General features: G+C 47.5%; 1 protein-coding gene across 1 annotated transcript in view; it reads right to left on the bottom strand.

Annotated features, from left to right (window-relative positions):
• The window catches only part of lsp1a (lymphocyte specific protein 1 a), a 32,320-nt gene that overhangs the window by 7,885 nt on the left and 9,088 nt on the right, over positions 1-15,347 (bottom strand). Inside the window, exons 3-10 of the mRNA XM_083916568.1 lie at positions 9,019-9,370; positions 7,546-7,697; positions 7,217-7,457; positions 6,213-6,350; positions 4,212-4,255; positions 3,396-3,477; positions 2,012-2,149; positions 566-661 (exon numbers count right to left, since the gene is read on the bottom strand). Of these exons, the coding sequence (XP_083772694.1) occupies positions 566-661; positions 2,012-2,149; positions 3,396-3,477; positions 4,212-4,255; positions 6,213-6,350; positions 7,217-7,457; positions 7,546-7,697; positions 9,019-9,370 (1,243 nt within the window). The remainder of the gene's footprint in view (positions 1-565; positions 662-2,011; positions 2,150-3,395; positions 3,478-4,211; positions 4,256-6,212; positions 6,351-7,216; positions 7,458-7,545; positions 7,698-9,018; positions 9,371-15,347) is intronic.

Genomic DNA, 15,347 nt, shown 5'->3' with positions numbered 1-15,347 from the left:
CACACACACACACACACACACACACACACACACACACACACACACACACACACACACACACACACACACACACACACACACACACACACACACAGAGTTTTGAGTATTTTCTTTATTATTATTTAAATTTAAGTAATCCTGAGTTGAACTAACTGTTCTTTTCTCACCACAGTATTTCCTGGTGCTGGGCCGGGACGAAGGACCCGGGCCTTGTGTCAGGCTGGCTTTTATAGTGCCCGAACCAAACATACACTACAAAGGACCCGAGCCTTGTGTCAGGCTGGCTTTAAAAGTGCCCGAACCAAACCCACACTACAAAGGACCCGAGCCTTGTGTCAGGCTGGCTTTCATAGTGCCCGGACCAAACCAAGTGTGGGGTAGAAGTTGGTTTGTACAGGCGTCTCTGGATTAATGTGGTGATGGCTGCCTTTAAGGGGGGGGGGGGGGGGTAGGTGTGGTGTATGTTTATATGACAGTGATCTGGGAAATAACATGTAAAGATTGATTGATGACTTAATTGATTTCAATTAAAGATGGTATGGTCCATGGCGTGTTTGTGACTTACTGTTGGTTTGCAGAGCGCCGGTCTGCTGCCGTCGGACGGACCCTTCACCCACTGCGTGATGCGGTTGGCGACGCCCACCTTCAGCCCCTCAGCGTCCTGGTTTTAAGAAAGTTAAAGGTTCAAGAGTGTTTTGTATTGTAGTCGTTGTTTAACGCCACGCAGTCTTTCACTCTGGGACTTTTAAAGGCAGCGGGTTTTTAACGTTGACAGAACTTCCTGCTGGAGCTGGACGTGACGCGTGGGGCCTCGTTTATAAAACTGTGCGTAGAATCTTTAACACAACCGTGAACTCACGAGCGCACATTTGCACCAATTGTTCCTTTATAAATACCTTAAAATCCATACTTGCCATACTTGTCATTTATGTATTTTTACACAAGCAGGATACACAGGAAGTAAGAAAACCTGTAGTTCCAGGTACTGAGGGCGCACTCCCACTGTGCCTCCGTACCGTGCCCCAGCACGTGTCACGGCTAAAGTCTGGTTCCTTTGACCAGTGTGAGTGCAACCGTACCACGTCTAGGAGCGGTACGAGTACGTGTACGAGCACGAGCGTGCGCACGTGTAAGAGCACGAGGCCTACGGCGGTTCTGAGGTCATTTCCTGTGCGCCTGTTGGGACGTAGAAAAAAGAAGGAGGGACCATGCGCGGACATTTAAAACAATGGCGGTGAAAGGTTCACGTTGGTGTGATGCGGAGGTGGAGTGTTTACTGCAGATTTGGTCGATGAAAAGATTCAAAAACAGTCGACAAGACGCACAAAAACTCCGAGGTCTACGGAAAGATCTGGAAACAAAGCCACGCATCGCCATGACGTCATCAATGCGTGTGACGTGTTACGGCGTGATGACGTATAGGCAGCAAGAAGCATTCTCCGAGGCCCAGGTAGTGTGAGTACAAACGGGCCTGGAGGGGGGGACAAGGACCCTAAAGCACGGGGCACGGGACGGACGCACAGTGGGAGGGCGCCCTGAGTGGAGAAGGGGTAGGAGTTAATAAGCTAATGCTCCTTTTCAAACATACAAAGGGTTTTAATGACTCGTGCTTCAAGTGTAATTTAGTTTGAAATAAAGCATTCATTCATTCCTGATCTCCGCCCGGTGTCGTCCCACTTTTCCTCCCATTATCCTCCATAAATTACAGATGCTAAATATCTCATGAATATATATTATATAATATTTAACCGTCAGCGTGCACAAACAACATTAAACATTACACAAATGTGTTAAAGGGGTAAAACTGTGGGATTCAAACTTCATCTTAACTGCGTGTCAACAGTTTAGTCCTATATCAGCACAGCCTGTCCTTTGCAGGAGCTCGACTCACGGGTGATAGATAAGGATAGGCACATCAATGTTTGCCGCGGCACATTTCTTCCCGTCCAAGCGAAGTTTCTGCGCGGTGAGCTTTAGGAACGAGGCCCCTGGTCTCTGGGGGTTTTCTTACCTTGCAGGCGGCCCCCTTACTGGGACTCTGGCTCCAGGCGTCTCCGGCCTCAAACAGGTTCTTCTTTGAGGAGACGACCTCAGGTGAGCCGGGCAGGTCGGTCAGTGACGCCTTCACTGCCCGGGCCTCCTGCGAGTTCTGCACAACAACAACAACGACAACAACAACAACAACAACAACCAGGGTTAGTGTCTCTAATGTCCAGCAGGAGGAGACTCCACTTAAAGCTGCATTCTCTCTAATGTCCAGCAGGAGGAGACTCCACTTAAAGCTGCATTCTCTCTAATGTCCAGCAGGAGGAGACTCCACTTAAAGCTGTATTCTCTCTAATGTCCAGCAGGAGGAGACTCCACTTAAAGCTGCATTCTCTCTAATGTCCAGCAGGAGGAGACTCCACTTAAAGCTGCATTCTCTCTAATGTCCAGCAGGGGGAGACTCCACTTAAAGCTGCATTCTCTCTAATGTCCAGCAGGAGGAGACTCCACTTAAAGCTGCATTCTCTCTAATGTCCAGCAGGAGGAGACTCCACTTAAAGCTGCATTCTCTCTAATGTCCAGCAGGAGGAGACTCCACTTAAAGCTGCATTCTCTCTAATGTCCAGCAGGGGGAGAAGTGCACGGCTGCCGAGCGTCGACTGTGAATCCGCCCGAGGCGAGGAGTGAAAACAAGGAGCGGAAAGGCAAAAATAAAGAGGTCAGTCCCCGTCATCATGTCTGTCTGAAATAACAACAGAGCGCCGTGATGTCATCAGCCGGGTGCTGCTCTTTGACCTTCAGCTGGTTTTAAACAAAGAGAGTCAAGAAGTTTATCAGAAGCGTTTGAGTGCAGAAAACCCCCGGAGGCTTCAGAGGGTTCATTAAGAGGTCGGTTCGCTCAACTTCAATCGTCCTCGCCTACGGGAGTCGCCATCTTGTCAGACTTTACCTCTGCCTCATTTCCTCTGACCAAAAAGGGCATGTATGTGACGTTGGGGGGAGGGGCGTACGTCCATCTGGCTGATGTTTACCTCCGAGGAGAAGTGAGGGCCAGAGGCTAGCTGTCACTCAAGAGGCCACGTCCCTAATTATTCATAAACTTTAACCTCCAATAAAATAAAAACTAGCCCCTCCCCCTCAGTGTTGTCATGGAGACCTGAGCTAAACACACAGACTAGAATGTTCTTTTGTCCTTAAACAGGTTTAATGATGCTGTGTAAACGGCCTGTTTAACATGGGGCTCAATGAGAAACTGCTCTGTTATGAAACCTGCCCCTAGTGGACACTCAGAGAACTGACACAGAGCTTCCTGATTGGATCAGACAGGAAGTCTCTCTCTGTGGGCGGGGCTGGGTTTGAGTGTGTGTGTGTGTGTGTGTGTGTAAGTGTGTGTTTGTGCGTGAGCTGACCTCCACGGCGTGGGCGTACTGCTCCAGCTTGTCGTCGATCTTGGGCAGCAGGACGAGAGGCTGCGTCTTCTTAAAGCTGTTACTGATTCACACAAAACAACAGAAACGAAGCGTTAAAGGAGGCGGCGTGTTACTCATCCGCTCGGGAGGTGACAGACAAATCAGTTTCATCATTTTTCTGTCCGTGTTCTCGTCGCTCGATGTGTTTTCAGTCCCTGTGTGTTTGACCAGTGTGACATATGGCACATGTACGAGCACGAGCGTGCGCACGTGTACGAGCACGAGCACGAGCGCGAGGCCTACGGCGGCTCTGAGGTCATTTCCTGTGCGCCTGTTGGGACATAGAAAAAAGAAGGAGGGACCATGCGCGGACATTTCAAACAATGGCGGTGAAAGGTTGACGTTGGTGTGATGCGGAGGTGGAGTGTTTACTGCAGATTTGGTCGATGAAAAGATTCAAAAACAGTCGACAAGACGCACAAAAACTCAGAGGTCTACGGAAAGATCTGGAAACAAGGCCACGCATCGCCATGACGTCATCAATGCGTGTGACGTGTTACGGCGTGATGACGTATAGGCAGCAAGAAGCATTCTCCGAGGCCCAGGTAGTGTGAGTACAAACGGGCCTGGAGGGGGGGACAAGGACCCTAAAGCACGGGGCACGGGACAGAGGCACAGTGGGAGGGCGCTGTAAGAGCGTCTATGAGGGGTTTATGGTTCTTATTTGACGTTTGAACTGAATTTGAATTTTTGTTGTAAGAACTAAAGGGAGAGAGGTGCAGAGGGCACATCTACAGTGACGAGGAGGATGCTCACCTCTTCTTCAGCGAGCGGTTCAACGACTCCGTCCTCTCTGTGATCTGCAGAAGAAGAAGAAGAAGGAGGAGGTCATTTTTCTGAGGGGCGGGGGGGAAGTGTGTTAATACAGTTCAGCTCCAACACAAACAGAGAAGAGTCTCCCTCCTACAACAAGCTGGACGAGTCATCGCAGCAGCTACAAGAGCAGAGGATGATGGGAAATAGAGCAAGACGCTGACTGTGCGTTTTTTTTAATCTTAGCTTATTTTCAGGTGTTTCCGGAATAAACCTTTGTCTTTGAACTTCCTGTTTTTGTGCCTAAACTACAGCCACAAATCTGAAATCAAATCTTAAATATTTACATGATTAAGACGACGGATACGAAGAAAATGTGTGTTTGGGGACGTTTAGGAACGAGCTCTTTATTTATTTAAAGTGTAAGTCGTTTGAAAATGGACACCAGGGTTTTTTTACAGCATGAAAACACATCAAATAATCCATGGAGACAGTTTTTTTTGGTTGATCAACCATGTACAGAGAATGCCGGGAGAGACGCTAACGTAGCTAACTGGCCGCTGTGACTCAGTGGGTCGTCCTCCATTTGAAAGATTGGCGGTTCGATCCCCACCTCCCCTGGTCCACATGTCAAAGCAAAGGTGAGTGCTTGGACGCCACTTTGAGGACGTGACTCTGCGGCGTGATCTCTACCGCGCAGACTCTGCTGCAAAGTTACAGGAGAAAAGCAAACCTGAGCGGTGCAGAACACACGTGCAGTGTCATGCTCCTGACAAAGTCCCACTAAAGTTTAAAGTCTCAACAGAAACTTGTGCACAAATATCTGAATGTTCAGGACTTTGTTCTGCTTTCAACAGTGACGGGAGAAGTTCCCCTGCAGCCACACGTGGAGCGCTCAGTGTTCACTACATGCTTTCAAACACACACACACAGACACACACACACACACACACACACACACACACATGCAACTTACAAGCGTAGTCTGAACCCACGGGCTGTGAAGATAATGATCAGGTTTGTTTAGAGTGACATCATCAGCACGAGACGATCAGTGATCAGTGTTCGGAGCTAAAGTCACTGATATTTACGATACGTGGATTATATTAAAAAACTACTTTGATGAGTATATTAAAATTAATAAATAAAATAAATGGAAAAAAACATGTTCAATCGTTGACGATTACAATAAAATAAATAAAAATCAAATAAATAGAAAATACAATAAATAGAAAAATATATGTTAATAAATAGAAAAAATCATGTTCAGTATCAGTCAATTTTTAACCATTTAAATAAAATAAATAAATAGAAAATAAATAGTAAAGGTGAAGTTCAAGTGTTGACCGTTAAAATAAAGTAAAATTAAAATAAATAAAAATAAAATAGGAAAAATCATGTTCAGTATTAATCAATTACTGACCATTTAAATACAAACTAAATAAAGAAACATTTAAATAAATAATTATTATTATTATACTTTATGTTCAGTATCAGTCAGTTGCTGACCATTTAAATAAAATAAATTTTAATTAAATAAATGGCAAAAAACATTTTCAAGTGTTGTAAAAATAAAAATAAAACATGTTCAAGTGTTGACCATTAAAATTAAAATAAATATAAAACATGTTCATCATTAGTCAATTGCTGACCATTTAAATACAAACTACATAAAGAAACATTAAAATAAAAAATAAAGAAAAAAATAAAAAGCTAAATTATACTTTATGTTCAGTATCAGTCAATACTTTCAACATTTAAACAAATAATAAAGAAGTATTGATATGACACCATTTCATAATCGCCCGAAACAGGATTTTCTGCATCATATGTTTTTAAAAAAGGTTAAAAACACGCAAAACCAACACACACTGATGTGTGTGTGTGTGACGGGCCGACACCTGCAGAGAGTATCTGCTGGTCTAAGCACAATAAACCTATTTTCCCCGAGAGTGTGTGTGTGTGTGTGTGTGTGTGTGTGTGTGTGTGTGTGTGTGTCGTCACCTTGTGTGTGTGAGTTTTGGGACTGAAGGGACTGAAGGCCTCGTCTCCGTCCACGCTGGACGTGCTCAGGCTCTTCATCCTCTCCGCCGCCTCCATCCTCCTCCTCTCCATGTCCTCCTTCATCCGCCTCCGCTCCTCCTGGAAAACACCAACACTCAGTGTGTTTAACGCTGCAGAATCACACCTGTGCACACCTGGTGGCTTCACACAGAGCACACGGACTCACAGACATCTTATCTTCTTATAAGCTCGTTTTGCTAACGTGCAGTAGCCCGTGTGGACCGCCAGGAGACATTATCGTCCTATTGGAGTGAGGTTTGCGTCCGTCTGAGGGAAATATCTGTCTGTTCAGCTGCTAAACGCTCTGCTGTGTCACTAAAAGAGACTAAGGGCGCCCTCCCACTGTGCCTCCGTACCGTGCCCCAGCACGTTTCACGGCTAAAGTCTGGTTCCTTTGACCAGTGTGAGTGCAACCGTACGGCCTCTAGGAGCGGCACGCTTGCCGTCCACGGCCCGTTTGGGAGAGGTGGGCTTTAGTAAAGCACGTTTGCACGTGTACGAGCACGAGCGTGTGCACGTGTACGAGTGACAGCTAGCCTCTGGCCCTCACTTCTCCTCGGAGGTAAACGTCAGCCAGATCGACGTACGCCCCTCCCCCCAACGTCACATACATGCCCTTTTTTGGTCAGAGGAAATGAGGCGGAGTCAAAGTCTGACAAGATGGAGACTCCCGTAGGGGAGGACGATTAGATCAAGGTGAGAGAACGGTGGTTTCAGTAGAAGCCTCGTCCTCTCAGTCGTCCAAACAATCAACAAAAACAAAAAAGGGACGTACGCCCCTCCCCCTAACGTCACATACATGCCCTTTTTTGGTCAGAGGAAATGCGGCTACGCCCATTTTTCATACAGTCTGAGGTTGGAAACGTGAGGTAAATAAATACAGAACATGGTCTCGTTGCTCTTCCACATTTGAATGCAGCGGTCGTCTGCTTGTGAAGCGTCACCTCGTCCTTGGCCTGCCGTGTCCGCTCCTCCTCCTCCCGCTGCCGCTCCTCTTCCACCCGGACTCGACGCCTCTCCTCCCTCCTCCTCTTCAGCTCCTCCAGCTCCTGCTCGGCCTCCCCCTGCCGGAGTCTCAGCTGCTCCAGCTCCTGGCTCTCCTTCTGCTGGAGGCTCTGGCGGATCTTCTCCAGACGCCGCTCCGTCTCCAGGATGGCGTCCGCGTCCTCGGGCTCCACGCCTCTGCTGCAGACGTGAAGAATTAGAGTTCACAGGTTCACTGACTGCGTTTCTGTCTTCACTGAAACAGCCGTAAATCAAACCCGTCACGCACCTGGAGGATCTTTTTGTCCTGTTGCTCCTGTATGATGATGATGATGTCACTTCCTCTTTGGTTGCGTCTCCATTGGCGTCGCCGTATTCTGGTTGTTGGTGGACGAACACTTTGGACGTGCAGGAGATTTGAACTTCCTTTCTTTTCTCCACCTCAACGTGAAACGACAAAAGATTTCCTCTTTTTTTAAAACATGCAGCCAATGAAGACAATTAAATGTGGACTCTTTATTTGGTTTTAGCCACGACTTAAAGGGTCATTCCGGCGTAAAATCATCCCAGGGTCTTTTTTGGCACTTACATTCATCAGAGAAGCCCTAAAGACATTTTTCTCCGCGTTTGAACCATTAACAGAGAAATCCGGTAGAGTCACTAACAGCCGGACGTGGCTAACACATTCATTCATTCATTGCTAATCAATAAAGTTTCTGGTGTGCGTGCTGTACGATGCGTCGGGTTAAAGCAAGTTTTCTTTTGTAATCTTTAAATGCTCCTAGTACGCTTAGTATGGCACACTCAAATGTAAACTCATCAATATTAAATTCTCATATATTTCTGATTAAAGTCTGACCGATCCTTTTATTTGGTCTAAATCAAATTATTTGCAGAGCTTCCTGCCTCGTCATCGTCGCTCCGTTTCACTTGCACTGCCCAAGCTGGAGCTCGACCGACCCTGAATTCGCTGGTAGGAGGTTCCACTTTGACGGGCATTCAAGTGCACTTTGCCTAGTTGGAGGTCCGAAACATCGGACTTCCCTTTTTAAGTGCAATTCCAGCGCAAAATCATCCCATGATCTTTTTCAGCACACATCAAATAAGCCAGAGACAGTTTTTTCATGTAACAACTATTAACAGAGAAATCCAGGAGAGTCGCTAACAGTCGGACGTGGCTAACAGTGATTAGCTCGGGGCAGCACGGTGAAGGCATTCAAAGGTCTTTTTTAACCACTAATGCTGCTGAAAATAACAGCAAACCTCTGCAGCAGCATTAGAAGAGTCCTTACACACACAACAAAGCAGCAATGGGCTCCTTCCACTGTAATGGACTTTACTATGAGAGGAGCTGGTACAGGGGCCATTAGGTAAGTCTTTAAAACACTCTTTAATAAACTCTGGCTTCACTAACTACGCTGTTGCTGCTTTGTTGTGTGTGTAGGGACTCTTCTCATGCTGCTGCAGAGGTTTGCTGTTATTTTCAGCAGCATTAGTGGTTAAAAAAGACCTTTGAATGCCTTCACCGTGCTGCCCCGAGCTAATCACTGTTAGCCACGTCCAGCTGTTAGCGACCTCTAGTGGATTTCTACGTTAACAGTTGTTACACGAAAGAAACGGTCTTGATGGATCATCTGATGAGTGTAAGTGCAGAAAAAAGACCCTCGGATGATGATTTAAGACTTGGGAGCAGTCACAGCTAATTTGACTCAGACGTGTGTTAAACCTTCAAACACGACGTTGTTCAGCGAGGAACTCTTACTTCTGTATTTGGACTCTGAACCTCCTCCGTCCTCCTGTTCATCACCTCCTGTCTCTTCCTCTTGTCCTCCTCCTCCTCCTCACTCCTCCTCCTCTCCACCTCCACCTCCACCTCAGCCCCGTCTCCATCTTCATGTTCCTGTCTCTGGAGTCGGCCCGAGGGCGCGACCGACGCCCGGGCGGGTGCAGCTTTGTTGATCGTGTCCTCCTCTTCGTCCTCCTCCTCCTCGCCTCCCTGGCCGAGCTCCTGCAGGCGCTGCTGCCTCCGCCTCTCTCGGCGCTGAGTCCAGTCGCTGAAGCCTTCGTCCTCCTCCAGACACGGGGAGCTGCTCGGCTTCAGCTCGCCGTCGTACCTGAGGATGAGACGGGGAAGGAGACACAGGACGGTTTATGGATCCAGTTATTAATTTACTTTAGTTTCAGTTGAGAGTATTTACATTTGACACTACTTTATACTTCCACTCCACATTTTTACTGCATTTAAACAATTTAATAAATGTTATCAACAAGTTGAGTATGACATATTGATGTAGTATTACAGGTTAGAAGATAAGATTTGAGTGCAAGTGACTAATAATTATAATATTATGCTGAAATCGGCCTTTGTGCAAGTACTTTTACACTTGGGTTCTTTATATCTTGGAGCCAAAACATGTGCTAAAGTGCCCTCTAGGAGCCAAAACGTGTGCTAAAGTGTCCTCTAGGAGCCAAAACATGTGCTAAAGTGCCCTTTAAGAGTCAAAACTTGTGCTAAAGTGTCCTCTAGGAACATAAACGTGTGCTAAAGTGTCCTTTAGGAGCATAAACATGTGCTATAGTGCCCTCTAGGAGCCGAAACATGGCCTAAAGTGTCCTCTAGGAGCCTAAACATGTGTTAAAGTGTCCTTTAGGAGCCAAAAGATGTGCTAAACTTCCCTCTAGGAACCTAAACATGTGCTAAAGTGTCCTCTAGGAGCCTAAACGTGTGTTAAAGTGTCCTCTAGGAGCCAAAACATGTGCTAAAGTGTCCTCTAGGAGCCTAAACGTGTGTTAAAGTGTCCTCTAGGAGCCTGAACTTGTGTTAAAGTGTCCTCTAGGAGCCTAAACGTGTGCTAAAGTGTCCTCTAGGAGCATAAACGTGTGTTAAAGTGTCCTCTAGGAGCATAAACGTGTGCTAAAGTGTCCTCTAGGAGCATAAACGTGTGTTAAAGTGTCCTCTAGGAGCATAAACGTGTGTTAAAGTGTCCTCTAGGAGCATAAACGTGTGCTAAAGTGTCTTCCAGGAACATAAACGTGTGCTAAAGTTTCCTCTAGGAGTCAAAACGTGTGCTAAAGTGTCCTCTAGGAGCCAAAACATACTTTTACACTTGGTTCTTTAAATTTAATGCTTTACTTTTGAACTTTTAGAAAGGAAACCTTTGATGCAGGACTTCAACACAATATTTCTACACCACTTTAACTTAAGGGAAACTTCTTCCATCTGTGGAACATTCTGCGACATGTGCTGTGTTTATTCTTCCACGGTTCCTCCATCGCCCGTCACTTCTGCACGTTTGCACATCTGGTCGTGTTCTAACTGAGAGCGGCGGATTAAAGAGCAGGAACATTTCGCCGCTGATTAGCTTCTGTAACGACGGCGACGTTAGCAGCTGACGGACCCACATCCATCTCCACCACAGCTGAAACAACAAGCACTTAGACAGGAAATGGAAACTTTGTCTGGGATTCCTTTTGTTTGACATTTGCTTTGCAGCGTTTGTGTCGTAAGTGCAGTTTGGATTTGTTTAATGAGCTGGGAGGAGAGTGTCTGCACTTCGGCGTGTTGTTCCTCGGGTCGTTTGGGACGGGTCGAGCAATGTACTCAGAAATGACCGAAGCTTTGTGGAACAAAGTCCAGACGTCGAAACACTGAAAAAACAATATTTGTGTCGCGGGGCTGATTTCCAGTCTGGAACATTTGGACACACTGGCGTGCACAGGGAGGCGGTTGGCCCCCATCGTGGCCCGATAGATGAAAAACGTGTGCTAAAGTGTCCTCTAGGATCCTAAACTTGTGCTAAAGTGTCCTCTAGGAGCCTAAACGTGTGCTACAGTGTCCTCTAGGAGCCCAAATATGTGCTAAACTTCCCTCTAGAGGCCTAAACATGTGCTAAAGTGTCCTCTAGAGGCCTAAACATGTGCTAAAGTGTCCTCTAGGAGCCTAAGCATGTGCTAAAGTGTCCTCTAGGAGCCAATATATGTGCTAAACTTCCCTCTAGGAGCCAAAACATGTGCTAAAGTGTCCTCTAGGAGCCTAAACCTGTGCTAAAGTGTCCTCTAGGAGACTAAATGTGTACTAAAGTGCCCTCTAGGAACCAGAACGTGTGCTAAAGTGCCCTCTAGGAGCCAAAACATGTGTTAAAGTGTCCTCTAGGAGCCAAAACACCTGCTAAAGTGTCATCTAGGAGACTAAATGTGTGCTAAAGTGCCCTCTAGGAACCAGAACGTGTGCTAAAGTGCCCTCTAGGAGCCAAAACGTGTGCTAAAGTGCCCTCTAGGAGCCTAAACGTGTGCTAAAGTGTCCTCTAGGAGCATAAACGTGGGTTAAAGTGTCCTCTAGGAGCATAAACGTGTGCTAAAGTGCCCTCTAGGAGCCTAAACGTGTGCTAAAGTGCCCTCTAGGAGCATAAACGTGTGTTAAAGTGTCCTCTAGGAGCCAAAACGCATGTTAAAGTGTCCTCTAGGAGCCTAAACATGTGCTAAAGTGTCCTCTAAGAGCCAAAACTTGTGCTAAAGTGTCCTCTAGGAGCATAAACGTGTGTTAAATTGTCCTCTAGGAGCATAAACGTGTGTTAAAGTGTCCTCTAGGAATCGAAACTTGTGCTAAAGTGTCCTCTAGGAGACTAAACATGTGCTAAAGTGTCCTCTAGGAGCCTAAACGTGTGGTAAAGTGTCCTCTAGGAGCCTAAACGTGTGTTAAAGTGTCCTCTAGGAGCATAAACGTGTGTTAAAGTGTCCTCTAGGAGCCAAAACATGTGCTAAAGTGTCCTCTAGGAGCCTAAACGTGTGGTAAAGTGTCCTCTAGGAGCCTAAACGTGTGTTTAAGTGTCCTCTAGGAGCCAAAACTTGTGCTAAAGTGTCCTCTAGGAGCCTAAACGTGTGGTAAAGTGTCCTCTAGGAGCCTAAACGTGTGTTAAAGTGTCCTCTAGGAGCATAAACGTGTGTTAAAGTGTCCTCTAGGAGCCAAAACATGTGCTAAAGTGTCCTCTAGGAGCCTAAACGTGTGGTTAAGTGTCCTCTAGGAGCCTAAACGTGTGTTTAAGTGTCCTCTAGGAGCCAAAACTTGTGCTAAAGTGTCCTCTAGGAGCCTAAACGTGTGGTAAAGTGTCCTCTAGGAGCCAAAACGTGTGTTTAAGTGTCCTCTAGGAGCCTAAACGTGTGCTAAAGTGTCCTCTAGGAGCCTAAACGTGTGCTTAAGTGTCCTCTAGGAGCATAAACATGTGCTAAAGTGTCCTCTAGGAGCCTATACGTGTGCTAAAGTGTCCTCCTTAGTGGCGAGGACACTTTATATGTGCTCTGTTTTTTCCCTTTTCGCCCCTGCCCTTTAAATACTGTGCACGCCCGTGTTTGCACACATCAGAGTGACTCCGTCTGCTCCTCTGTGATAGTTGAACCAGAATGATCCAAATGTTTTACTCCAGCGTTCATTAAGTGAACTTTCGATCCCACACATTCTCAGTGAAGAGCGCAGCGTCTCCGGCCGCTCCCCTCCCCTCCTCCCCGGGTAGAGAGTAATGAAAGTGTGTTTTGTGTTCCAGGAGCTGGCAGAAAGGAATCCACTCAGCATTCCCCACATGATGAAGACACTGGGGCGTCCGGGGGGAGCCCCCGCTGCATGATGGGAGTCTCTCAGCAGCTAATCAGCCTGAAGGAGCAGAGACGAGGACACCTGGGGACGAGTCCAGCCCCGACAACAGGGAGCAACACGTTCACATCAACGCAGACGGGGATTACACACGATTCAGACGACGTTATTCATCCTGAGACGGGCGACAGACCCAGGGTCAGAGTCACGGGCCGGGTCAGAGGCAGCACGTCGACCCGTGGGCTCAGGACGCAGGAAACAACAGCAGCAACGATAAACCAGCGTGTTACACCTCATCTGGAGGAGTTTGAGTGCTCCTGGAGCCACTGTCCTGCATGTTTTAGGTTTCTCTCTGCTCCTGGAGCCACTGTCCTGCATGTTTTAGGTTTCTCTCTGCTCCTGGAGCCACTGTCCTGCATGTTTTAGGTTTCTCTCTGCTCCTGGAGCCACTGTCCTGCATGTTTTAGGTTTCTCTCTACTCCTGGAGCCACTGTCCTGCATGTTTTAGGTTTCTCTCTGCTCCTGGAGCCACTGTCCTGCATGTTTTAGGTTTCTCTCTACTCCTGGAGCCACTGTCCTGCATGTTTTAGGTTTCTCTCTGCTCCTGGAGCCACTGTCCTGCATGCTTTAGGTTTCTCTCTGCTCCTGGAGCCACTGTCCTGCATGTTTTAGGTTTCTCTCTGCTCCTGGAGCCTCTGTCCTGCATGTTGTAGAGTCTAACGAGATTCAAACCTGTGACGAGCTTCAGCTGCTTGATAACGAGCAGATCATCAGACTCAGGTGTGTTAGAGCCGAGAGAAGCCTAAAACATGCAGGACAGTGGCTCCAGGAGCAGAGAGAAACCTAAAACATGCAGGACAGTGGCTCCAGGAGCAGAGAGAAACCTAAAACATGCAGGACAGTGGCTCCAGGAGCAGAGAGAAACCTAAAACATGCAGGACAGAGGCTCCAGGAGCAGAGAGAAACCTAAAACATGCAGGACAGTGGCTCCAGGAGCAGAGAGAAACCTAAAACATGCAGGACAGTGGCTCCAGGAGCAGAGAGGAACCTAAAACATGCAGGACAGTGGCTCTGCAGGAGCAGGGTTGGGCAGCCGTACACTAAATGTCCCCCTCTTGAATCCACTCACACACACGTTCCTATCACACTTTAACCTGACCTCAGAGCCGCCGTAGGCCTCGTGCTCGTACACGTGCGCACGCTCGTGCTTGTACACGTGCAAACGTGCTTTACTAAAGCCCACCTCTCCCAAACGGGCCGTGGACGGCAAGCGTGCCGCTCCTAGACGTGGTACGGTTGCACTCACATTGGTCAAAGGAACCAGACTTTAGCTGTGACACGTGCTCGGGCACGGGACGGAGGCACAGTGGGAGAGCTTCTTTAAACACAGACTTTACTTTGACGCCAGCTGTACGGACCAGAAAGTGTCCATACAGCACTTTTCTCTGGCTCGTTTCCACACACGGGCTTTTCCGTCTCTGTCGTGACCTCGCTTCCTCGCTTCCTCGTGAAGGAAGTGACGACGCCGGAGCTTTTTCTGACAAAGTTCAACATCTGTGGGTTCAAACCCCGCCAGCACTCGACCTCTGACCTCCTCGGGGAACACGGAAATCCTGCAGGGGGTTTTAAAATCAGCATTACGTCACAGAGAAAACCTCTAATCACAGGCTGCTGCGGCGGCGCCGGCTCCACGCCAGGCCGCTCCACCGCAGCAGCAGCCTGTGATGTGACGGAGGAGAAGGTGTTGGAAGCTGTAATCAAGGGTCTGAAATTAAACGTCGTGTGCAAACGCCGCGAGCCCTGACACGGGGGCGGGTTCACCCTCCAGACGCTTTGTAGTAAACATTCTTCTGAGGTTGTGTCATGAGAAAGCAGCTGTGTGTTCGTCTGCACAGCGGCCCGGTGGCCCGGCGGCGGCGGCGAGGAGGAGGAGGAGGAGGGGGTCGTTTTAGCCGGGGAACATGACGACAGACTCTGCACTGCGTCGGCGGGGAAACGCTGTCATGGTGGACAGCTCGCACAGGAAGTCGTCGGACACGAGGGAAGCGAGTGAATGATGTTCTGCACTTTATGACTTCCTGTGTTCCCGTGGTTACACGACCCAGGAAGTGAACCGCCTCTTTAACGTCTCGACCTCACGACCTTAAACATGAACAGGAGTCGTTTCCTTGGCGACCACGTGAAGACTTGAGCGAGAGGTTGATGATGAGGATGTTTCTCTGTATTTTGTATCTATTTTTAGTCATTTTGCATCTTTTTGTGGTGGTTTTGCATCTATTTTTAGTTATTTTGCATCTTTATGGTGGTTTTGCATCTATTTTTACTCATTTTGCATCTTTTTGTGGTGGTTTTGCATCTATTTTTAGTCATTTTGCATCTTTTTGTGGTGGTTTTGCATCTATTTTTTGTCATTTTGCATCTTTTTGTGCTGGTTTTGCATCTATTTTTAGTCATTTTGCATCTTTTTGTGGTGGTTTTGCATCTATTTTTAGTTATTTTGCATCTTT

This window comes from Echiichthys vipera, assembly GCF_963691815.1.
Source record: "Echiichthys vipera genome assembly, chromosome: 7".
In the NCBI taxonomy this organism is placed as follows: Eukaryota; Metazoa; Chordata; class Actinopteri; order Perciformes; family Trachinidae; genus Echiichthys; species Echiichthys vipera.
This window is presented reverse-complemented; position numbering and strand designations above follow the sequence as displayed.